The following is a 25,738-nucleotide window of genomic DNA, read 5'->3' on the forward strand; positions in this document are numbered from 1 at the left end:
CCTAGTAGGTAATGTTGGGCCAGTCACTAACAGCATGAGCTATTTTACAGTGTTGTTGTAAGAATCAAGTAAGGAGCAGGGAAGTCCATACCTACTGTCTTAAGTTCATGGGTGGGGAGGCCAGCTATACATTTAAATAATAAATAAAAATTAAAATCAGAAGCATATCGCTTTAATTTGAGTGATCTTTATGTGAAACACGTATGGAGATGCTTATTCTGCTAGATTACTGTCAATGTGGATTTGATTGTGGCAGCTGACCTTACGCAGAAATTTCAGTGGAATGACAAATCATAATAATAATATTAATAAACACTTTTTAAAAAAAAATCCTTGTTATCCCCATGATAGCCTTAGAATTGCCTTAAGTCAGAAACGATTTGAATGCACTCAACAACAACAACAACAACAACAACAACTATCAGTTATAAATAAATGCACCAATCAGAGCAGGTTTCTTAGTACTACTGAGAAACATATATAAAGCCATTACAGTATTTTTCTGTTTTAAAGAAATCACTGGGGTTGACAATTTTTTTCCACTTCAGGAGGGTGTATCTGAAACATCATGGAAACCTTAAAAGCTTGCTTGAATACCAAAGAGCCCTTCAAGGAATACAAGTAAATAATAGGAGGCAATGTTATGCCAAATATGAGGGAGGAATTAATATCTAACAGAATCATTGCTTCAGTGGCATAGACGGGGCTCTCCAAGGGCTGATTATATGTTACTTCTGCAGCCAAGCTTGGTGAGATGGAACTTTAAGAAAATGCATGTCTTTACATCCCACCCTTCCTCACTCCAAACCTCTGGTAACACTCATTGCCAGCTGATGACTTCTGTGCCAGAGAGGAGGTGAATTTGCTTCAGATTTTAGCCTGAACTTTAAAGGAGCTGAACCCTATCATCGGGGTTCCCTAGCACTGAGCCAGACCAGTTAAAGCGGTCTCAAACTGGATTATTTCTGCAGTGTGTTTTGGACCTTGGATAGCTCCTGTAACATCTGGACTTTACTAGGAGGCATAACATTGCCTTCTATTTCTTGAAGGGCTCTTTGGCATTCATGGTCCCATTGACTTGGATGTCACCAGCTGTCACTGGTAATATTGTCTTCCCTTCATGAATACTGACTTACTGTCCAACTAAACTCTAGAGCAGTGTTTCCCAAACATTGGTCCTCCAGATGTTTTGGACTTCAATTCCCCAAATTCCTGATTGTTGGGCAAACTGTCTATGGCTTCTAGGAGTTGAAGTTGAAAATATCTGGAGGACCAAAGTTTGGAAAACACTGCTCAAGAGTGACATACATTCTTACTACATGAAACATTGGCCTGGATGCCCTATGGAGGCTATATCTACCCCAGCCTTTCTATTATGCTTTTGGTGCCTGGTATTGGCAACAAGAATTACAACTTCAGTGTAACACCAAAAATATTGCTCATGCAAAAGAAAAGATAGATCGCAGTGAAGGTTTTACCTTGCTGGAAAGAAGAGGTAATCCTATGGACGCTATAATTGTTTGCACTGGTGCACTTAGTTGAGTGTCCAGAACAGAAGCACTGAGAGCAGCCTTCTGGATTTCCTGCATCAAGGTTATAATAACCCTGCTTGCAACTGAGAGAAAAAAAAATCAACATATCATGTAATTGTTTTCTTTTTATTCACATCTGCACCAAAAGGTGGTGATCAAGACATATCTTATTACCATTCCAGATACCTCTGTCTCGTTTCATAAGTGAAAGCCAACTGGGTAGCTAAACTGAGAATGTATCAGCAATAACATGCTTGATCAGCCATTCACTAACCTGGGTTACCATTCCAAAGAGGTAACAGCTTGGGGCCAGCTCAGCAGTGCTGGCTGGTGGCTTCCATCTCAGTGAAGCAGTGAAACTACTATGGGTTTTACTCTGGTCATTAAAAGAACTATCCAAAGTGCTGAACCTTTGGCTATTGTTGTTAACTGCCCTTGACGCATCCCAAACTCATGGTGATCCTCTGGATGAGACACCTCCAAGCCCCTCTATCCTCCATTGCGCTGCTTAAGTCTTGTAGATTCATGCCTGTGCTCTCCCTGGTTGAGTCTAGCCATCTAGCCATCTCTCTCTCTTTCTATTGCCCAACATCTTTCCTAGCATTATTGTCTTTTCTAATGAGTCATGCCTTCTCGTGATGTGGCCAAAGTATGACAGCCTTAATTTGGTCATTTTAGCTTCCAGGGAAATTTCTGGCTTTATTTGCCCAAGAACCCACATGTTTGTCTTTTTGGCTGTCCATGGTATCCTGAGCACTCTTCTCCAGCCTCACATCTCAAAAAGAGTTGATTTTCCTCTTATCCACTTTCTTCACTGTTCAGCTCTCACATCCGTACATGTTGATGGGGAATACAATGGCTTGGGCAATTCTAACTTTAGTGAATATCTTTACACTTTAGGAGTTTATCTTGTTCTTTAATTGCTCCTCTTCCCATTCCTAGTCTTCTTCTGTTTTCTTGACTACAATCTACATTCTGACCCATCTTTGATTCAAGGTACAGGAATCATTAACTATTTCAGTTTTCTCATTGTCTAGGTTGAATTTATCTAGTTCCTCTGTGGTTGTTATTTGTGTTTTCTTTATAGTCAGCATTAAGCCTGCCTTTACACTTTCTTCTTTTACCTTCCTCAGTAATTGTTCCAAGTCTGATAAGTTTTCTGCTAGTAGTATGGTGTCGTCTACATTATTATTATTATTATTATTATTATTATTATTATTATCCTTTATTTATAAAGCGCTGTAAATTTACACAGCGCTGTACATACAATCTTTTAGTTAGATGGTTCCCTGCCCTCAGGCTTACAATCTAAGAAGACATGACACAAAAGGAGAAGGGAGTGGTGGTGGGGAATGGGATCAGGTCCAGTTCTTCTCTACCTCTGAGGCCTGGACCAAGGCAGATGGACTGGAGGAAGGGCTTGGCTTCTTAATGGATGGTTAAAAGGAGGCTTCCTGGGTCAGAGAGGGGCTCACCTCTGGGAATGCTTGTTCTCCCTTCCATCTTCACTCCTCCTCCTGAGTCTAAACCTGCTCTTATGATATTCTCAGAGTACAAGTTGAACAAACAGGGCTATAGAATGCAGCCTTGCCTGATCGCTTTGTCAATTGGGAACCATTCTATTTCTCCATATTCTGTTCTAACAGTAGCCTGTCACCCAAAGTACAGATTTCTCATCAGTATTATCAGACGTGTTGGCACTCCCATGTCTTTAAGTGTCATCCATATTTTTTTGTGATCTATGTAATTTGGACCAAACCTGATAGATTTAGATTAATATCCCAAACATTTTCAGTCTCAGGAACCCGTCAACAATCTGTTCTTTGGTGAGTGTGTGTGTGTGGATGGGTGGGTGTTTACTGTTTTCATTCCATTTTGCACAGAACGTGGCATAAAACAAATCTGAAGAATGGTAGGTGCTACCAGTCAATGAGCATTCTAGAGCAAAAAATAAAGAAATCAAGCCTGACAACACATCAAGTTATCAAGTACCTCCCAAACAAACAGGTTGGTTTTCTTTATTTTTTGCTCTAGAATGCTTATTTATAAACCACGTGGGAAGAAGCCATCATAAGTGGATTGATCTTCTGGCCATCCCATGAATATGTATATTTCAAGTGACATGTCTGATGAATCTACTTACTCTCATACATATAAGCCCTGTCAGTGTGGTCATCCTTATATATACACTTCAAGGACAGGGAGACTCTTCCTCTCCTCAAAGATAAGCCCCTTTACACTTTACTCTTATAGCTTAATTCCATTTTAACTTTCACTTTTGTAAGTTTTTTAATGTGCTGTACTTTTAACTGTAAAGGATGCAGTGGCTTAGTGATTGAGACACCAGTTCTGACGATTGGAAGATCAAAAGGTTGGCAGTTCAAGGCCTACGTGCTGCATGATGGGGTGAGCTCCTGTCACTAGTCCCAGCTTCTGCCAACCTAGCAGTTGGAAAGCATGCAAATGCAAGTACTGTATCATAGAATCATAGAATCGTTGAGTTGGAAGAGACCGCAAGGGCCATCCAGTCCAACCCCCTGCCATGCAGGAAATCACAATCAAAGCATCCCCAACAGATGGCCATCCAGACCTCTTAGGAAGGAGACTCCACTACACTTCGAGGGAGTTTGTTCCACTGTCGAACAGCCCTTACTGTCAGGAAGTTCCTCCTAATGTTGAGGTGGAATCTCTTTTCCTGCAGCTTGCATCCATTGCACCAGATCCTAGTCTCTGGAGCAGCAGAAAACAAGCTTGTTCCCTCCTCAACATGACATCCCTTCAAATATTTAAACAGGGCTATCATATCACCTCTTAGCCTTCTCTTCTCCAAGCTAAACATCCCCAGCTCCTTAAGTCGTTCCTCATAGGACATGGTTTCCAGACCGTTCACCATTTTAGTCGCCCTCCTTTGGACACACTCCAGTTTCTCAATGTCCTTTTTGAATTGTGGTGCCCAGATCTGGACACCATATTCCAGGTGGGGCCTGACCAGAACAGAATAGAGTGGAACTATTACTTTCCTTGATCTAGACACTATACGTCTATTGATGCAGCCTAAAATTGCATTGGCCTTGTTAGCTGCCGCATCACACTGTTGACTCATGTTCAACTTATGGTCTACTTGGACTCCTAGATCCCTTTCACACGTAGTTTCATTCAGCCAGGTGTCCCCCATCCTATATCTGTGCTTTTCATTTTTCCGCCCTAAGTGCAGTACCTTACATTTCTCTGTGTTGAATTTCATTTTGTTAGCTTTGGCCCAGTTTTCTAGTAGATAAACAGGTACCACTTTGGTGGGAAGATAATAGCATTCAATGCAGTGATGCTAGCCACATGGCCACCAGAGTAGTTCTCAGACAACGCTGGCTCTTCAGCTTAGTAATGGAGAAGAGCACTGCTTCCTACAGTCGGTTACAACTAGACATTCATATCAAGGGACTACCTTTACCTCTTTTTAGTCTTTTAACTATAAGGCACTTGAGTCCCAGTTTTTTGGGGAAAGTGGGATACAAACAAACAAAGAAAATAGAATAAGGAAAAGTAAATCTTGCAAGATCCTTTTTTCAGGTAAATGCATTTCAGGGAAGGGTGCAACCTCTGATTTAAACAATACAGAATGTACTCTCAAAAGAACACAGGCCTGGATAAGATCTTGCCATATGGCCTCACCTGCTCTAACATGGCTCTGCCCTCAGAGCTGCAATTACCAAGGGCACAGGCAATGGTGGGCCTGTCTCTAACAAGAGGTTCAGCCTGGGGGCATGCTTTGTTATTGTCACGAAGGTTCTGCAGATGGATGTTCCTGGTCTCTTCTGTAGAATTCAGTCCATTGTACACAAGTAAGCAGTTTAAGAAGATTATAGAGGCATCCACAGAATTTGGAAGGAAAGGTTGAGCAGGAATTTATCAAGACACTTTAGGCATAAGATGCCCTGTCCTGGGGCTTTAGACCTAGCAGGAGCTGGATTAAATGCCAACTTCCAGGGACATAGCCAAGGGAGGGGGTTCTTGGGCTCCGGACCCCCCCTTCCATTAGAAAAATGAATGGTGTGTGCTGCCGCGCTGCCGCACCGAAGCCCCATTATAATGGTGGCACTTAGTCTGGACCCCCCCCCCTTCCTAAAATCCTAGCTATGTCCCTGCAACTTCATCTCAAATTCCTTTCTTCTCTGTCATTCTAGTTATCTCATGTCAAAAAGTCAATAGAATGAATATTTTTCTATTCCTCCAAATCCTCAAAGCTTCATTGTGTAATTGTGTTCTGTTAATGTGCAGTTCAACACTTGCACTGTGCACTGAGAAATGTGGGCAGTACAGACAGGGGAAATGGGGAAGAGTAGCAATGAGGTCAGATGGATCAGAACACTGCAAACTTTCTTCTTGCCCTTTGGTACATGCATGTACCTTCAAGTTACCTATTGACTTATGGTGACTCCATGAATTTCATAGGGTTTTCTTAAGCAAGGAATACTCAGAGATGGTTTTGGCTGTTCCTTCCTCTGAAATATAAACAATAGCACCTGGTCTTTCTTGGCTGTCTCCCATCCAAGTACTAGCCAGGGCTGACTGTGCTTAGTTTCCAAGACCAGACAGGATCTGGTGCCTTTAGGTATTTACCATATATACTCAACTATAACTCGACCTCATGTATAAGTCAATGGCAGGTTTGGGGGCCAAAATTATGCATTTTGCCATGACCTATCGATGGGTTGAGGGTAAAACTTGCGGGCACCTTCAGTTTGTGTATTATGTGCACAGCAAGAGAGACTCTAATGAAGACTTTTTGCTTCAGCGTTTCAATTTTTCTTTTACCCTTCACTCCCCAGATAGCGGGAGAAGGACTCTTTTTATTTGTTTAACAGTAATTAAACACTCAGGACTCTTTCTGCTTGGCTCAAGAGAAAAAGAAACTCTCTCTCCATGGAGAAATCTGAAAGAGCTGTTTTCACATTACCATACTGACCCATAAATAGGTCAACCTGGGATTTTGGGGTCACTTTTTGGGCATACATTTTTAGACTTATAGATGAGTATATACCGTAGGCTCCAATCAGACATTACAGGCCCATATTCCCAAATACTTTGAAAACCATAATTTTTACGCTGGAAACAGAACTTCTCAGCATCAGAGATCTTGGGATCACATATTTCATTAAGAAGCCAAGCCCTTCCTCCAGTCCATCTGCCTTGGTCCAGGCCTCGGAGGTGGAGAAGATCTGCTGGACCTGATCCTATTCCCCACCACCACTCCCTTCTCCTTTTGTGTCGTGTCTTTTTAGATTGTAAGCCTGAGGGCAGGGAACCTTCTGACTAAAAGATTGTATGTACAGTGCTGTGTAAATTTACAGCGCTTTATAAATAAAGGTTAATAATAATAATAATAATATATGATTCCATGCTTGCATATTTAATTTGACTTACATAGGCTGCATCTGCCCTACAGAAATAATGCAGTTTGACACCACTTTAATTGCTATGCTTTGATGCTTTGGAATTCTGAGATCTGTAGTTTTGTGAGATGTTTAGCCTTCTATGTCAGAGAGCTCTGGTGCCACAACAAACTACCAATTTCAGGATTCCATAGCAGATGCAGCCATAGTCCTGAAGAATAACAAGTCAAAAAGAAAACAAAGCAAAACTAAAGAACAACTTGGCACACCCAAAGGATTCCTTGATGCCTTTACACAAAACCAAAACCCTTTCATCATACAATTTTACACAGGTACCTGTTGCACTGATCTCCTGTAACTGCTGCCTTGCAAATGCAGCGCCCTGACACACACTCGCCTGTGCTTCCAGCAGGATCACAATTACACCTGGAAATCCTGAGACAAATGATAGATTAAGTTCAAATTAAAGTTTATACTCACCATGGAAACATGTAAGCAATTCGACATAGAAAGAGACAGATGGGGCAACATACCCCCACTGAGCCAGCCTGGTGATATAATGGTAATGTATACACCAAAAGTGGCTAGAGATAGCCACTAATCCACTAAACAGAATTGGTTGTTGGTCAGAACATTGGCTCTCCAGACAATGTTGTATGGATTGCATTATCATATTTTACTCCTATCTAGCCAGTTGGTCAATTGTCTTAAGAACTTGGAGGCAATGATTCACATTATGAAGACCTAGAAAAGTTTAATGGAATGCTGCTAAAGAGTAGAAATATTGCCCTTAGCTCATAAGTGACTGGGGTGGGGATGGAGGTACCAAAGTGTTCCTTTCCAGACAGTATCAATAATATTTGGGGTACTGCAGATCAGTAGATTCTCTCTCTAGTTCCTGCCACCTTTTGCCTATGCTCAGTTATAAATTCATTCTATTCCATTTTTGCATTAATCTTTCTTGTTTTTTTTAAATATCTGAACAATATCTGCATTTACAGAAATATTTACAGTGTTAAAATGTTTCTCATGCATTTGAAGATCTATGTTCTCTCAGAACTCATGTGTTTAATCCATTTGATAGGTTTTGGAGCAAACAACTGAACTGCAGCATTTTAAAGAAGTGTAAACATCCCGTGGACAGTTACATTCCAATCTACACCTTAACCCAGGAAATATGGATCAGGTGTCAGCTGATGTCAAAATTTGTAAACATGTAGTTCCCTCAGCCCACTACAAAATCTGCAGATAATATGATCAAACTGTTGATCAACTGTATCTTTTAAGAAGGGATGATGCAGGTGGCACATATTTGAATGCTGCCCTATTGAAAGAAAACAATGGCGCTATGAAAACTAGTATGATAGAGAGTACCTTGTCTCAGGCATCTAGTATTCTAAGTACAGGTGGTTGAGAATTTTCAAACACACAGTCCTTTAAAAGTGGCACAGTTCAACAATGCAATTTACACAGTTCATACACAGCTGTCAGTTGATATGAGAACTACATCACTGAATGGTACATCATTTAAAAATGACTTCCTGCACATATTTTAGAAATCTAGTTATCATTTCACTAGATCTCATGCTAGATATCACACCAGGGAGCCCTGATAGCACAATGGTTAAATGATGGTACTGCAGTCACAACATTGTGAGTTCAACCCTAGGGCTCCAGGTTGACTCAACCTTCCATCCTTTCATAAGTCAGTAAAATGAGTACCCAGCTTGTTGGGGGCAATTGGCTTACACATTGTAAACCACTTAGAGAGTGCTTAGCACTATAAAGTGGTATTGAAATGTAAGTATGTCATTCCCCCTCCACAATATTTGAGAAAGCTTTTCTTCTTCTTTTCCTCGACTAACTGGGGCAAACCTGCAATCCTAAGGAGATACAACCTCTAGCATCTAACAACTACATCAACCAGACAGCACTTACTGTATCTGCCCAGCAGGTGTGCATCCAGCCTCTGAGAAGGAGTGGAAATTGTGTTGGCATCTGTCACATTTATCACCTGTCACACCAGGTTTGCAGTGGCATTGTCCATGGTTATCACACTGTGCACTGACAGAACCTATGAAGGAGAAGAGACAGTTGCAGGGAAATGCAGTTACACCAATTCTGATTGCTACACAGTGCTTGGTTTATGATTCCCATTAGCATCCCAGGGAAATTCAGGAAAGGTTGCTATAGCATTATTAGAACAACACATTGTTCCAATATGCAAGTGATCTTCCTAATTTGGGGAGCAGGAGTTGTGACCTCATGCGCTATTAGGTTGGTCTTTGTCACAAAAGCCATCTTGGAATGTGCATTAGGACCCACTCTCTTGCAGACTGATATAGAGCAAAAATGTACAATATTGCCAAAAAAGGAATAGACTGGAGAGAAGAGCCATTAAAGTTTGAAGTTCATAACATGACAGTTCCTAAAGGAAAGATTTTTGTTTGCTTCACACACTCATAACTATGAATCCTCAACCTATACTCCTTAACTGTTGGCCTTTCAGCTTTTATACATTATAACTCCCATAATCTTTAGCATTGACCATGACGGCTTGAGCGTCTGGAGAGATTACCGCACTGGGTTCTGAGAACGTTCTGAGAACGTGATGAGAACGGAACGCATTTTAGTATACCGCACGTATGTGTTCCAATTGGGTTCTCAGAACGTTTAAATGTGTTCCAAATGTGTTCCAGGAGGGTACAGATTGAATGTGTTCTGAATGTGTTCCCAGAGAGCTGAAACGTGATGAGACCGTTCAAACAGAAGTGTGTGCGGTATTCTTATCCGTTCTCAAATCCGTTCCCTCATTCCTCCGTCTCCTGATTGGCTGAAAGAATGACAGGCAGGGAGGCAGGGAGACAGGGAGGCAGGCAGGCGAGCGACTGCAGTGAGGGAAGGTGTGTGTGTGTGTGTGTGAGAGAGAGAGAGAGAGAGAGAGAGAGAGAGAGAGGGAGGGAGAGAGGGGGGGAAGAAGGAGGGAGGGAAGGAAGGAAGGAAAAAGGGAGGAAAGGTGGGACAAGGAAGAGAAGAGGAAAGCAGGGAAAGAGAGAGAAAGAGAGAGAAAGAGAGAGGGAAAGAAGAGACCAGAGCAGAGAGCAAGAGGGAGAGGGTCTATCTGCTTCTGCAGGGGCCTCTAGTGTCATGTCCAGTGGGGCTCCTGTGCTGTCACAATGCAGGAGGCAGGGATGCCCAGGACCTTCTCCTCCTTCCCTCCAGGAGGAAACCCACAAAAGCTCCTCTGTTTGGAGCACCACAGAAAAGCAAGCAAACAACTCCCAGAATTCCATAGCAAAGAGCCAGACAAGAGTTAAAGCGGGGAGGGAAGCTCACAACCTGAAGGCACACATTACATGTACACACAGAGGAGGAAATGGGATGACAGCAGAGGACTCTTTTTTTCTAACCGGTTTAAAGAGCTGCAATGGCTGCTGGGGCTCTGCCCTTGGCCCAGTCCCCTCCCTTTCCCTCCGCTTGAAGGGACCTCCGTGGAGCTCCCTTAAAGCCCAGGCTGCCAAGGAGGGGACTCTGCCCTTGGCCCATCAAGTTACATAGGTTTTATCCTATTTTCTTCAAACATATGCCAGCATATGAAGCCCCAGCGTTTTATAGGGGCTTGCCTTCTTTCCCTCCCAAGAGAATCTTCGGAGGGAAGACTTCTCAGTGAGGCTGAGAAGCACTCTCCCGGCCAGAGTCCCTAGGCTTACTGAAATCCCCCACCTCCCTTCCCCATAGAAATCAATCCAAAAACTGAGTTTAAAAGGAGCAGAGGCAAGCCCTTTGGGTCTGCATCTGGGAGAGATTTTAAACTCCGTTTTTGGATTGATTCCTATGGGGAAAGAGGGCAGAGAAAGAGATGGCAGGACATCCTCATAGCCAAGCATCCTCTGCCCCCCCCCCCCCCCAGATGAAGACCCATAGGGCTCACTGCTCTTTTTAACCTCCGTTTTTGGATTGATTCCTATGGGGAAAGAGGGCAGAGAAAGAGATGGCAGGACATCCTCATAGCCAAGCATCCTCTGCCCCCCCCCCCCCCAGATGAAGACCCATAGGGCTCACTGCTCTTTTTAAACTCCGTTTTTGGATTGATTCCTATGGGGAAGGGAGGTGAGGGATTTCAGTAAGCCAAGCCTCCCTTTTCCCTCTTTCCTGGGAGCAGCCCCTCTCCCGAGCCGTCCAACCACTGAGTGGCAACGTCATCAGAACACAGCCCACAAAACCTAATACAGCAAACCGTTCTGAGAACGGTTTCAAGCGCTGTGCGGTAAAATGCAGTTCTGATCACGTTCTGATCACGTTCTAGTTTACTAATGCAGTAATATCTGTTCCAGGAACGTTCTCATCACGTGATGATAGGAACGTTCTCAGAACCCAGTGCGGTAATCTCCCCAGTTGAGGTCCTTCTCAACCCTGCATCAGGTAGTGGAGTAACTAAATGATCTCCTCTAAATCACCTACCTGCCGTGCCTCTGTATTATTATTCTGGGCTCAGCTCTTTCCAGCTTCCACAGATATAGTGCTATATTTCATTTCAAATCTATGGCTGCATCCTATGGAATTTTGGAGTTTGTAGTCTGATGAGGAGCTAGAACTCTTAGGCTGAGAAGCCTTTCCTAAATTGCAAATTCCTGGATCCCATGGCAGTTAAAGTGGAATATAGAAAAAAATTACTTGCTCTCCAAAGGTCTCCAAAGGTATTGCCCTGGAGAATTTCCATACTAGTATCTTGCCTCCTTCCAGTCTGGATGTAGGCCTTGATCAATGACACAAACACAGGAAATGGCTCATCTAAAGGTGAAGCGTTCTTCCACACTCTGAAAGTAAACCTTCATGGCTCTTCGAATGAAGCATGCCATTAGTTTCAGTTCAGAAAACAAGTCAGCTCAGAATAGACTGAGAACACTGGCCTATGGTATGATATGAAGTGGGAATGAATAAGATAACCAGTAAACTCTGACAAAAGGCAAGGTTATGCTGAGTTTCCCAAAGTTAGTTCTTTGGACTATAACTTCCAGAATCCCCCAGGCAGTATGGCCAATTGGCTGTGGCCATGTTGCCTGGGGATTCTGGGAGTTGTAATCCACATAACTTTTGTGTCTAATATTTGATCCACAGCTATAGCACATGTGCTCACAGACATATATTTTAATGTATTTTCTTTTAGGAATATTTCAATGGGACTTAGATAAGGATCAATTTTCTCAGACTGTACTAACTAAAGTACATGCCTTCAAGTTGTTTGCCGATTTATGGTGACCCAATAAATTTCAGAGGGTTTTTGCAGACAACAGTCATTGCCTTCCTCAGAAATAGAGACTAGAGTACTAGAGGCTGCATTATATCCAGGCTTCTTTGCTGAAGGCCCCCTAAAAGATTTTGATTCTGTTTATCCAGAACTCTCCTTGCAAACAAAACAAAACAAAACAAATTACTTCTGGAAAGGATCAAGCCAAGAGTTTTGTCTGCCTTAAGCACAGAGCAGGCCTCCTCACTCCCAGGTCAAAGTGCATAGTACTAAAAGGTTGACCAAATTATTTTGGAAGTTGAAGCAAAACAATCTTACAAACTTCTGTTGCCAACTCTTCTTTGCAATCAAATGTAAGAATAATAAAGTAAATAATTAACATTTTGTTGCCTTTTCATTATATCCACAGTTCGCTGCCTGCCTGAGGTGATTCATACATTCGGTTTAATGATACAGCTTGCTCTGATCCCTGGGGCTGCATCTACACTGCAGAGTTAATGTGAGTTAATGCAGTTTGGTACAGCTTTAACTGCCATGGTTCAACGCTATGGAAATCTGGGATTTGTCATTTTGTGAGATACAATTGGCCCTCCTTATCCATGGATTCCTTATCAAAGCAAACCTTTATATTAACATTTTATATAGGGGACACCATTTTACTATGCTGTTGTATATAATGGGGCTTGAGCATCCATGGATTTTGGTATCCATGGGGGTCCTGGAACCAAACCCAAGTGGATACCAAAGACCCACTGTATTTAGCCTTCTCTGTCAGAGAGCTCTGGTGCCACAACAAGCTACAAATCACACAGTTCCATAGGATGGAGCCATGACAGTTGAAACCATGAGATTAATTATGCAGTGTGTCTGCATCCATGTTAGGAAAGACCATAACACACCTATTTTGAAATCACTCCACTGGCTGCCTACTAGTTTCCGGATGCAGTACAAGGTGTTGGTTATGACCTTTAAAGCCCTACATGGCCTGGGGCCAACCTATCTAAGGGATCACCTTTTTCCATATACTCACTTGGCACACTCAGATCCTCAGGGTGGAATTTATTTATACCTAGACTGACTGCTACCTCCTTTTCCACTGCTGTTCCCAGATTGTGGAATGGCCTGCGAGAGGAGATCCATCAAATTACTATCCTGGACAGCTTGAAGAAAGCTGTCAAGACGAATCTCTTCCGGCTGGCTTTTCCGGAATAGAAACACCCATCCAAAATGAGCCTCCCATCTTGTATTGTGTACCTCCTTTCCCATTTGTTTAATTTAATTTAATTTAAAACTAATTATCTTAATTATAACATGCTTAATTCTTTTTTAGGGGGAAACTGGGGGATAATGCATTGTCTTGCATTTTGTATGGAATTTTAATATGTAAGTTGCTTCGGTTGTTTTCTGACAGAGAAGCGGGATATAAATAAAGTTTTATATCATCATCATCATCATCATCATCATCATCATCATCATCATCATCATCATCGGGAGAGGTCCAGGACTTGTGAATTGACCTGATAGCAATGCTTAGATTGTACAATCACTGAAATAAGACTATCACACAAGTTGCATTTTTCACTTGAAACATATAGTTTAAAACATTTGAATCCTTATTGCATTAAATATGGCTGCCATAGTTTAGAAGCCGCCAGCTTTTCCCTGATTGGTTGGTTTAAATACAAAGAAATGCCACAGAACGTTGAAGTCCTGGTGGCAGTTAGCAGAGGCAGTTACTGAGGTTGACCAAAGGGGATCTGGATGAGCAGTTAGTCTTTCACGCTTGCTTCTGCAATCCTCTGTCTACAGTAACAATTCTCTGAGCATCCCTCTTCCAAATTCACAAAATGGCCCTCAAAAAGATAGAAGGCCAGCCTCAAGAAGTGTAAACACCTCATAATAATCCTGCTCTTTCCCCCTCCAGTAATAACAGCAATGATAATGTCTTCTCAGAGCATTTACGTCAAATAACCACAGCCTTTACATCATCATGTGGACTGAGATAATAAGCAGTGATGATCATAATAACACTGTCAGTACATTTCGTTTTCAGGACTGCGAGTTCTTGCACACCAAGGTGGCAAAGAAACAGCTTTGGTAGTGAAAAAAGGCTGCAGGGTCGTTTTTCTTCCAAACTGAAGCAGAGATTATATTGCATGTTTTGGTGGGGTCTTCTACAATGAACAATACCCTTGGAGAGAAGATCTGCCCCCTCCAAAAAAAAAATTGTTGCCTGAGACAAAGGACGATATGGCACCTGATCTTCGTCAGCATGCAGAACCAAATTGGACTGGCTGTTGAATCTTATTTGAACACAGACAATGGGACAAGAACCTACATTGCACCTGAAGCCATCTCAGTGGCTTTGGGGAGCAGAGAAGCCATGCTGCTATAGACAACTCTGACCAACTGAGGATCATGATCTCAGGAAGAAACAGAAGGAGAATCAGTACAATCCACCCCGTTAGGAACTAGTATTTTCTTTTTGGACACACAGCTATGCTTTACATGAAAGGAAGCAAGTCAACTACTGTTTTCTCCAAGAAGATGAATGATTTTAATTAGAAGACCAAATGCCTGAATTTCAGTCAAACTCATGATCATTTTCCATAATGCCAGTCAATGTTAGTTTATATCAGTGATGGCGAACCTATGGCACGCGTGCCAGAGGTGGCACTCAGAGCCCTCTCTGTGGGCACATGTGCCGTTGCCCCAGCACAGAGTTTACCAGTTTGTTACTAGAAAGCCAGAGGGACATGGCACTTTGCAATAAATAAGTGGGTTTTGGGTTGCAGTTTGGGCACTCAGCCTCGAAAAGGTTCACCATCACTGGTTTATATCATGTACTCTGTTGTGCTTGGGGCTTTTGGTGTGTGGGTTTGTTTTTTGTTTTGTTTGTTGCATGATCATGAGGCTTTACTGAGCATTGAGAGGGGGAGTGTACCCCTGCTGGTGCTTCTGGACATCTCAGCGGCATTTGATTCCACCACCCAAAGGTATCCTGGAATGCTTGGGGAATTTGAGAATCGGAGGAGCGGTGCTTCAGCGGTTCCAGTCTTAAAGAAAGCTGAGCTCTCCGTGTAATCAATGTGGTGGAAATAGACCAAGGAACCTGGAGCCTTCGTTCACTAAATCATTTTGATCCATCCCATATAGCCTCCTGGCAAGCCAAGATAGGATATCTAAATTAAAATACAGTGGGCCCTTGGTAACCAGTGGAGTTTGGTTCCAGGACCCCCCCCCCGTGGATACCAAAATCCATTGATGCTCAAGTCCCATTAAATACAATGGCATAGTAAAATGGTGTCTTTCACATAAAAGGACAAAATCAAGCTTTGCTTTTTGGGATTTATATATATTTAAAATATTTTCACACCGTAGATGTTTGAATAATTGGATTAAAAAATCTGTGGATACAGAGGGATGACTGTACTTAAGAAGCAACTGCAGGATTTGGGAGAATTACCTGTACCATCCAGGTCCAGGTATGCTTAGGTTCTTAAACTAAAAATATCCTGGTATATTTGAGCCAGTAGAGCATTAGCCCCCTGGAACTTGCTGAAGCGCTCCTGACATCAGTCTTAAACAAGGTGGGCAAGCTCACCATGTAACTCATTCTCAGGATGGCAGTTTATCAGTGTACTTCGTCTGGGTTCTTCCCACGCATATCGAACATAAATGTACCATGTAGTTCCTTTTGTAGATTTGTATGGACTAGAGTCAGTAAGACAGAAGAGAACTTTCTATTATGCCATCATGCTTGCCAGGTTTAAACTTATTTTTGGCTTGACTCTATACTATTTTTAGAGTCCATTTTGTTTCTGACTTACCTATATGCAAGACATAAGAATACTCTACTGTGTCATGTTTGAAGACTAAATATCTCATGTCACAAGTGCCACAAGAGGCACTTGTTTTTTGACAAGGCTGTGGCATAGTCCACTCTGTAATTTGGCCACCTTCTATCTATTTTAGTTGCTGCCTGTACATCTCCCCCAACAGCTGAGCTGCCCCAACTCCACAAACATGAAGTGGAATCACACTAGGACACAGAAAGAGTTCTATGTTTGCTGTGTACTTTTCAGTAGAGAGAGCACTTCTGTTTGGGTGCTTTTTGGGATGCTCATCTGGCCCTATAGATCCTGTTTCCATGTCATTTTCTTGACTGCTTCTGTCATGGATCTATACCACTGCTAGCTGCTTCTGCAGCTCCATGCCTTGTCCCAAATTCTTCACCCAGCCAAGACAGGACAACCAAGCAAGACAGGATCTTCTGCTTCTATACAGGACTGAGGAAACAATCTAAAATATGGGGGGGGGGGGGGAGAGGCTTGGAGTTTCCTGTCAATCTTCTTCTCCTGATATGCTGTTTCGTTTTGCAAATATGCATACATATATTTTTATTTTACAAGCAGCTAAAGAGTTTGACATTTCAAGTGGGCTCCCGATTGTATCTCTTCCAAAAAGTGCCACAGGGGCCACAACCACAAGACGACCAGCAGAGGATCCACTGCTTCCAAGGGTACTGCCTTCCATATTTTGCAAGAGTATGAAAAGATGAGAGGGGACATTAGAGGATTCTTTGATTGTATTTCTGCTTCATCCTTCCCGTTTAGGGGGCATGCCTTGCCTGGACACTTCCACAATTCTGGAGCCAGCCCCACTTTCTTTGTCCCTGTGCCTTTTTAGAGCTTCACTGACTTCTTTCAGTGTTGTTATATCCAGGAGTTGGGATACTGTGCTTTTCTTCCCAGCAACTTTCTGCACAATGTGACAAAAACTGCAGATCATGTCCTTGTAAGCAATTATCCCCACAGATCTCTCAAGCTATGGGTAAATATATGAGTGTATTATGGGTTATGTGTACAGCACCAAAATAAGCTGAGCAGTGGTTCATCTTTCTTTTTGTCAGTTAACTGAAAATTCCACAGCATCAAGCAGCAGTTGCTGCCTGTCAAGAACTTAAACTGCCACAACTGTTTGGCTTCCAGGATCTTTTCAAAACAGACCCTAGGAACTAGGCTACTTTCTCTTGGCAAATAGAGAGACAAGATTATTTCTTATTCATTATTAATCCCTATGGATGCCACTGCCTAGAGTTGTCTTGGTGGCAACTCCACTGGGTTTTTTTTTATTGGAACTTACTTATCTTAAGTAAACATATATAGAATTTAAAATATCAGCGTCCCTAGAATACAGCTGAAATCCTTCTTGAATAATGTAGGCATATACACATCTAGGCAGCAACTGCAAGAATATGAAAACAAATTAAAACAGCAGAGAGACCTGTGGCGTATAAAGAATTAACAGATTTATGATTAGCATTAGTAAACTATCCAATTTGTTAGTCTTTAAGGTGCTATAATGTTTTTATTGATTGACTGGCTGGCTGACTGACTGACTGCTGCAATAGACTAATATGGTTCTTTCTTAGGGGGCAAGGGGAGGGAAGTAAAATTCATATTCGTATCTGGCATAAATCTATATTCAACATATTATACAAAAAGGGAGATCAACTGCTCCCTCACCTTTTAGAAAGCATTTCTGTAAGAGGGCATAGGGACTAGATGCATCCCAATTAAAATGACTGAGCAAATGGAGCCCCATTTTTTCAAGCCCTCTTTTTTGAAGGTGAAATCTCCCTATTAACACTTTATACTGCTGCAATATTGAAGATAAAGCATTAATTATTTAGGCCCTAAATATGTGATGTGTTTGGGGGACCACTTTTATAAGGTGCAGTTAAATGTCATGCACCTGCCTTAAATATTGGTCTTTTCTCCACTACTGGGGCGCTCTGTACCACTACTTCACTGTTAGCCCGTTCCCTAGTCAGATTCAACCCAGTATAACTTATAGGAATGCCATTCTCACTTGAATATGATGAGGAATCTGCAGCACTATGTTATAAATCAGTTTGCAAACCAGTTTAAAAGGGGGGCATTTACACTTTCATTGGGTTTTTCCAACCCGAACTGGGTTGGGCCCAGTGCAAATCCCCCTTAACCCAGGTTTTTCGGAAACTGTCAGTTCTCGCTGCTCTTGAACACTTCTGCCAAAATAATTTTCCTCACCGTTCCCGTGGCACAGACTTTTCTCCGCCTTGCCCTTATCAGTGATTTCAGCTCTGGTCATGCTGCCAGGAGCCCCCACAGGTTGCATTGTCACTTCTGTGAAAATGACTTTTCTGGTTGGGAGGGGATGGTCAAGGGAACCAGAACTGCTCTGTTTCATAACTGTTTGGATGCACTTTGATTAAAGAGCAGCTGAGCACTTGTGCGCCATCTGCCCATCACTGATTATTTTAATTGTATTGCTTTTAACGTTTAGTCTGTTTAATTGTTGTTTTAGGGGAGGGAGGGATTGATTGGGATATGGAGTATTATGTTCTTGTTTCAATTGTAAGCCATCTCGGTTGTCTTTGACAGAGAGGTAGGGTAAAAATTAAACTTTTATTATTTATTTGTATTAACCTCAGTCCAATCATTCCTCTCCTCCAGCCTATGGGAAGATCATCCAGACCTTAACTGGAAAGAATTCCCTGTAGCTTGGTTGAACAAAACAAAACAATCTGCATAAAATTAATAATGGTTTGTAGACAGAGGAAAAGATCACTCTTGTACGTGATTAACAAACGTGTGATAAACAAATAGGGACATGGAAGGAAAATGTGCATTAATTCTCAGTCATATGGTAGTGAAGAAACCTATTGAATTTTCCCAGAGGGGTAGCAGACCAACACTCCAGTTTCAGTCATTTGTACCAACTTTGAATTCTGAACCAGAGGAATTTGCCTGAGGTCTTCATACACAAGGGAAGCTCCATTTACTAACCCACTTATATAATAGGATGAAACTGAGGGAAAATTATACTTTCCACAAAGTGGATGCAATACTCACACGATATTCTCACGTTTGAAATTCCAGTCCTTACTTATCTAATGGAGGTCTTTGTTTCAGTCCGTTCTGGACAGAATCACAAGCCCTAAATTGTCCTGAAATCTCTTTTATTTTATAAAGTCTCTCCTATGTACTCTCCTATATATTAAGTAAACATCCACGTTAATGGCATGAAAGGCATTGCAGTGATTATTTCAGTGTCCTATATAAAAGGAACTCAGAATGGTTTTAGAAGTACAAAAAACAATTTCAACGAGATACAGCTGTAAGACAAAAAATATATATGTAGCCATGGTACCTAGCATGGGGAAAAATCCAAAACTAGGGTGAAGGAAAGTGGTGGCCAATTTTTCTCCAACCTGAAGAAATTAGCAATGTGGGCCTTTTTCTCAAATTGCATTACAACAAATCTGAGAGTCAAAAAAGAGGTTTCAAGGGGAAGGTGTATTTCCCAAAACTGACTCCCACAACAGGAGCGCCTCAGAGACTAATGTGTCAGCAATCAGTCTTGCAGAGGTAGCTCATGTTTAGCTTCAAACAATCAGTGACAAAAGAAAGTCTATTGAATCTAATATGCATTACTAACTCTGACAACATGCTGTCTTCCAACACTTGAAGGATTCCCTCTTTGAAAATGTTTTAAACATATCATCTAGTTTGACCCTCAGTTTGAAAACAAGCATACGCTTGACGGGAAGCTGCAGGCAATCTTGGCTGCCTGTTGGTGCAAACTTGTATGAGTTTGTCTTATTTGCACATTACGTTAGCTGTACACTTTAAAAATGTAACGTGTGAATTGTCCATGAGTTAGGAAGCCAGCAATACAACAGCAACCTCCAGCACCACTTATTTAGCTAATTGTTCTGGACTCAAGATTACGAAAATTCAGTTAATTTGGGTTCCTTGTCAATTCTTGCATACCTGTAGGGTTGCAGTTGCAGGCCACACAACCGTTGTGATCATGCTGGCGATAAAAGCCCTCCTTACACCGCTCACAATTGACTCCCTCTGTGTTGTCAATACAGTTGAGGCAGAGGTATCCATTTCCTGTTCGTCTGAGTAATTCACTGTCGAACATGCACTGTCTGGATTTCCCATTGCAGTCGCAGGCTGAAAACCAAAGCAAAGAGAATGGCCATTATTCAACAAAAGGGACCTGTGCAGCATTTTGAGAAATTAGTTTACATATTTAATTTGACAATGAGCATTTGAAAACTACATTCAGTTTGTAGACTCAGAGTCAACCTAAAGGTCATGGGATGTCACTGCAGCTGGAATGCCTAATACAGGTTATTGGTTGGTGGGGATCATGAGTTCTGGTCTCCAGAGGTGTCACATTTCTTCAGCCTACTTATATGTTGTATTTGAAGCAGGGGGGAAACTACACACCGTTTTCCATTTGCAATCTGAAACAGTGTAGTGAAGACGTCAATGTTCAACGTGATTTTCACAAATCCTGTAGTGTGGCTTTCTCAGGTGCCAGGCATCCTGCCAATGGGAAGTTGAAGAAAGTGCTGCCTTTCCCTGGCTATGTTTTATTTCTCTATTGTTTCATTGCTGTTTACCCACCCACCAAATAAACATGCTGGACAACTGTATAGCGTTTTAGAGGTCAGAACTTTACTACGAATAAATCTGCAACAAGAAGTGTATGGGTAATGCAGGCTCTAAGTAGAGGGTCTGGACATGGCAAACTTCTCTTGGGGTAAATATTTCTTAGCTTAGAAGCAAGACTTCTGTCATCACCACCCATTCCCCATTCAGGGAACAGAGGATATCAATGTAGCATCTCAAGTCCCTTAGCACTGGTTTGAACTCTTAGAGCCTGCTGATGCTTGAGAATAAGGTATTTCCCCCTCCCACATGTTATTTTTCAAGCCAGATGGCAATGAAAGGTTAAGTGAATTGGGTCCCTTTACAAGCTGATGCCATAGGAAGCTCAGCAGGCCACATAACATCAACCTGAAAGCCTGCACCCCACCATTTCTGAAAGTAAAATGCAACCACAAGCAACCAAAAGGCATAGCAATGAGTAGGCAAACTAATAATAATGTCCAACCAGGGCACAATTAAAAATTCCTGCTTGGCCCCAGAGTCGACCGGAAAATCGCAAGCTATGCCAAGGAAGGTAGAGTGGGGGAAAGGCAAAGGGAAGCATGTGCCACTTTAAAAGGCTGGCACATAACAATTCCAACTATGAATGCAAAAATAAAATAAGTAGAATACTAACAAATGGGGATGCGGGAAGATCACAGATGAGATCGGAAATGGGGGGACACTATCAACCAGAACCTGGGATGTTATTTTTTTAAAGTTACAAGTTAAATGCTCTTTTTTAAAAAAGAAAAAAGGAAGTATCTTCCAAACTCTGATGACAAGTACATAACACCCAGAGCCAGATGGATCTTCCACAGAAGAACCCCCTGCACATACCATCACATACTATGATGAGGAAAAATAGCTTCTTCCCTTTGTGGAGACTCCAGAAATAGACTATGGACACTCCTCCTTTAGTCATTTTGAAATTTTCTAGACATTCCTCACCCATTACAATGAGTTCCAGGCTGGTATGCAAGCACAGCATTATGCATACACTGAATTCATTTGTACATATACCCTCTGCCTGGGTTCCTTCTGTGTTACAGAAACACCACATTTTCTGTGGATCTCTGGGGGAAAGCATCAGAAAGTTCAAACAGAGATCATGAGAATGTTCACCTGATCACACAAGGCTTCCTCTACCAACCTCTGTGTACCTTAGAACAAATCCAAGCCCAAGGAAACCTAGCCTCCCCACAATCCTCAGTCTGTGTCTCAGCTACTCCTAAACATCCCCTCACTGTTTTAGCATTTATGTCAGGTGCAGAAACTAAAAATCTGTCCTTCCTAAGTACCCTTCCTATTTTTTTCCCTTCTGATGTCTAGGCCATCAAAATGCCTCATTTTGTCCACCTTGTCTATAGGCTTGCAAAATTTGGCTCCAAATGTGAGTAATTTGGAGGCTGGAGATGCAAAAGGTTTCAGTTACTGACTGCACAGGGATATCCCATGAGATTTTAGTTGGTCCAAAAAGATTTTAGTTGTTCCTCTAAAGGAATGTGGTCTTTCAAAAAAAAAAAAAAAGAAAAAAGAAAAAAGGAATGTGGTCTTTCAAAACAAAAAGGCTTCCCATTTCAGTGTATACTGTTCCTTTGCATCAGTTGATGCATAAGGCATCTTACACAAAATATTAAAATATAAGCATGAGTAACAACAATACAATACAATGAAAAGCAAAAATAGCAAAACACAATGGTATCATCATCAATTTTTTTAAGTAATCAAAAATCTCAGTTACAGATAAGTGGCAGTTATGTCAATTTAGGGATAGGATTCAACAGGCAGGATGCTACAACCATTAAGGCCTTTGCCAGGTCACTGTACCTCATCTGAAAGTAGTCACAAATAAATATGGATCACAGAATTCTGAACAAACATGAGTAGCTGATACAGAATTTGGATACGTGTCAGTCTTATAATTTTGCAGTTGATCTTTGTGGACACAAGTTTAAAGTTTGCGGCATACAAGACTACAAGGCATGGTAGTGAAGCTGAATTTCCATCTAAGTACCTATAGGGGTACTAATACCCCTATTTGTCTATCTTCCTAGGCTAGGATTTGCATTGAACCCCCCCCCCCCCCACAATGATTGTATGTACATGCATGCCTTTACACAGAATATGAAAAGGTCTAGAAAGGTGAAAGGGAAAGGAAGAGGGAGACTTTATTCTCAGGAATGACATGTCAGCCTCTATTATACCCCAAAGTCTGCAGATTCCAATTTCCAAAGGGGGTAGCCATGTAAGTGAGTTTGTAGCAAAGCCTCTTTGTTGCATTTCTACCGAATACGCTTTTACTCTCAAGTGTTAGTCTTAGAAACCCAGAGAGCAGCACCCAACAGCTGCTCCAGCTAATCCTCCAGTTGGCTGCCAGCACATACAATCAGGTTCAGGCATGACACTTGCATTCCAAGCACCTGAGAGGTTCCTACGTGTCAGACATAGGCAGGGTTTGCCACGGCTGCCATGCCAAGCAGAGCTGATCTCATTCCCTTCAACCCTCACTCAGCAGCACCTGGAATTTAATCAGCCTTCAGCCCCAGGCAGTGCCTCGGCTCACGTGCCTCTCAGCAGCTTCATTCACCTTCTGGCTGTTCCTGCTAGAGGCCTCCTGTTCCTACAGAAGCAGGTCATTTGCTGCTTCCTTGGTTGCACAGGCGCAAGCAAAGCATGACACAAAATTCTGTGTTTCCTCCAGATTTTGTCTTTTAAAGTCAAAAACACTTGGGTGGGTGGCAAGATGGGAAAGAGTGAACTGCAACGCTTATCAGGAGCTGTCATCCAGTTAACAACTGTAGGGATACCAACTGCCTACCCCATCTTAAATCCAATTTTCACATTACATTTTGTGGCATATAACTAAAAACATGTGCAAGTGAGCTTGCTCAGATATTTTAAATTAACGAGAGGAACTATGTAAATGGAAAGCATTGTTCTGAATTATGCAGACTGTTAAGATGTCTGTGCACTAAAATTAGCAGTAATGTGTACAGTAAATTAAAAACCTGGGGCCAGAATATGCTGAGTCAAGAACCAGAATATACTGAGCTTTGTCACACACAGCTTGAGAGCTTCCAGGTAAGATATACTGAGCAATCACTGCCTTGCTTTGTTCCAGGAATTTTATAAGGGACCAGATAATGGATGATGTCTTCCATTTACATCGTACCCCTATTTCCTCATAGCCTTTTCTTTTTCCTTTCCAGAAGGGAAAAAAAATTCAATAGGCTAGATGAAGTTATCAGTTGCTGTACAAAGCTAGTTGCTGTCCATTTGGAAGTAGCCCTCCATACAAAAGAAAATGAATATCCAATTCAGAGTGCACAATGTGGGTGTTATATATGCAATAGATTTTCCCAAGTTCTTCTTAGTTCTACTGTCTCCACCATCCTGCTTTGACTACTTGTTGACCAACTCTGTGCACATGCCCTTTGGTTTGCTGCATGCACATATAATGCTCAGGGAAAGATGCATAAAATCTAGAGGTACTTAAAGCACACTCAACCAGTCAGTCTTCAACACTACCTCACTATCCAAATAGCTGTTATCAATTATTCTTTGGATGGCATAGAGGACCAATCCACAAACAGTTTGGTTATTCCTCATGTGCCAGCAGACATATCAGGAATCCAAAAGTCCAAAGTTCTTTTCTGTTATGACTGTTGACCCCTCCACTTTCATGTTGGTTTTACATTTTCCTGTCTAGCCAAATAGTCATGGTTTTTCTGCCTTCACACACACCCCTATAATACAAACAGGTTTTTAAAAAAATAATGGATAACATATAGAATAGAAAAAAAGACATTACAGGATGAAACAGTTAATATTGATGCATCTTCACTATGTGAAAAAGAAAGAAAGAAATGTAGTGAAAGAAATGGTTGTGCTGACTGTTGCCTAGCAGGTGAAATATAAGTAAAATAACCCAAATGGCTATAGGCCAGCATATCTCTGAGATATTTGTGTCATCTAGTGATAGCAAGTCAAATGGTTCATTACAGACATCTCTGAAGCAGCCAAGGACGTAAAACGGGAAATAAATATGCACACCAGTTTGCAGTCACAGTAAAAAAAAAAAAAAAAAGGGGGGGGGAAGGCTGGAGAAAACTAGGTCTGGACTAAAAATAAAGAATTGAGAGTTACCTTCTTGGAAGGGACCAGGAACTCAGGCAGAAAAATCAATCCTCACTTTGGGCCACCATGTTGGGAATGGACATCCCATTGCAGAGAGAGGAGCTGAGTGTTTCCAAGCAACAGAGACAAACAGAAGGAAGCTGGAACACAGGCATGAAGCTTAACTGACACAGATCCATCATAAATAAGAAAGTGAATCGAGGCCAGGAAGAAGCAGCCAAGCAACGACAAAGACAGTTAACCTTCATTCTAAAATTATTTAAGAAGCATGATAACAGACAATCAAGTGAATGAATTATCACACACTCAACCACATGACACTACTTTCAGTTAATGAAAACAATCTAAACTTACAAGATTTAATTAGGCAATTAGTGAGTGCAGAAATTTATTGTACGCTTAATTGATGTATTGCATCACCCTTAATAATGGAAGGCAGTTCAGTTAACTGTAATAACTATAACTTAATGAACTGGTTTATTCAAATAAGTCTAATGAATTTAATGCACAGACAGGAATTAAATGCAATGAATTTATTATCTAATGATTTTCAGCAATCAATTAATACAACTGATTCAAATAGCAAAAGGATGGAACAGAATTTATCATGTAAGTCAACTAATAATATGTGAAGCAAAGAGAGGAAAGATAGTGAAAACAGAAAGTCAAAAAAATAAAACAAAATTAACTGGCGGAAAATGTGTTTTAAAATCTAAGCATTTAGAAAAAATTAACACAGATTCAGGTTCAGTTGAGGAGATTCAGAAATGTCTGAAGGTGAATCAGGAAAGGAGAATTTTTTGTGAAGGAGCGGATACTACAGAAAGTGGTATGGAGAAAGAAATAACTTTGAGCAGGTTATTTGATGCAGATAATTTTAAATGTATGTTAAAAAGGGCGCTACAGACTTTAGATATGGACAATGTTCAGGAGGAT

The 25,738-nt window shown here is 41.5% G+C and overlaps 1 protein-coding gene across 3 annotated transcripts in view; it reads right to left on the minus strand.

The window, feature by feature from the left end:
- LOC149316584 (laminin subunit gamma-2-like) overlaps window positions 1–25,738 on the minus strand; it is a 68,076-nt gene that overhangs the window by 33,121 nt on the left and 9,217 nt on the right. Inside the window, exons 1-5 of one of the 3 annotated variants that reach the window (XM_089515875.1) lie at window positions 24,812–24,929; window positions 19,991–20,179; window positions 8,861–8,996; window positions 7,259–7,357; window positions 1,479–1,615 (exon numbers count right to left, since the gene is read on the minus strand). In XM_089515875.1, the coding sequence (XP_089372001.1) occupies window positions 1,479–1,615; window positions 7,259–7,357; window positions 8,861–8,996; window positions 19,991–20,147 (529 nt within the window). In that variant the 5' untranslated portion in view covers window positions 20,148–20,179; window positions 24,812–24,929. Of the gene's footprint in view, window positions 1–1,478; window positions 1,616–7,258; window positions 7,358–8,860; window positions 8,997–11,596; window positions 11,706–19,990; window positions 20,180–24,811; window positions 24,930–25,738 lie in introns of those variants that run through there. The other 2 variants (XM_089515874.1, XM_089515876.1) reach the window with 2 other exon arrangements.

This window comes from Sceloporus occidentalis, unplaced genomic scaffold (genome assembly GCF_023333645.1).
Source record: "Sceloporus occidentalis isolate IW3139 unplaced genomic scaffold, rSceOcc1.0.p SCAF_3, whole genome shotgun sequence".
Classification (NCBI taxonomy): Eukaryota; Metazoa; Chordata; class Lepidosauria; order Squamata; family Phrynosomatidae; genus Sceloporus; species Sceloporus occidentalis.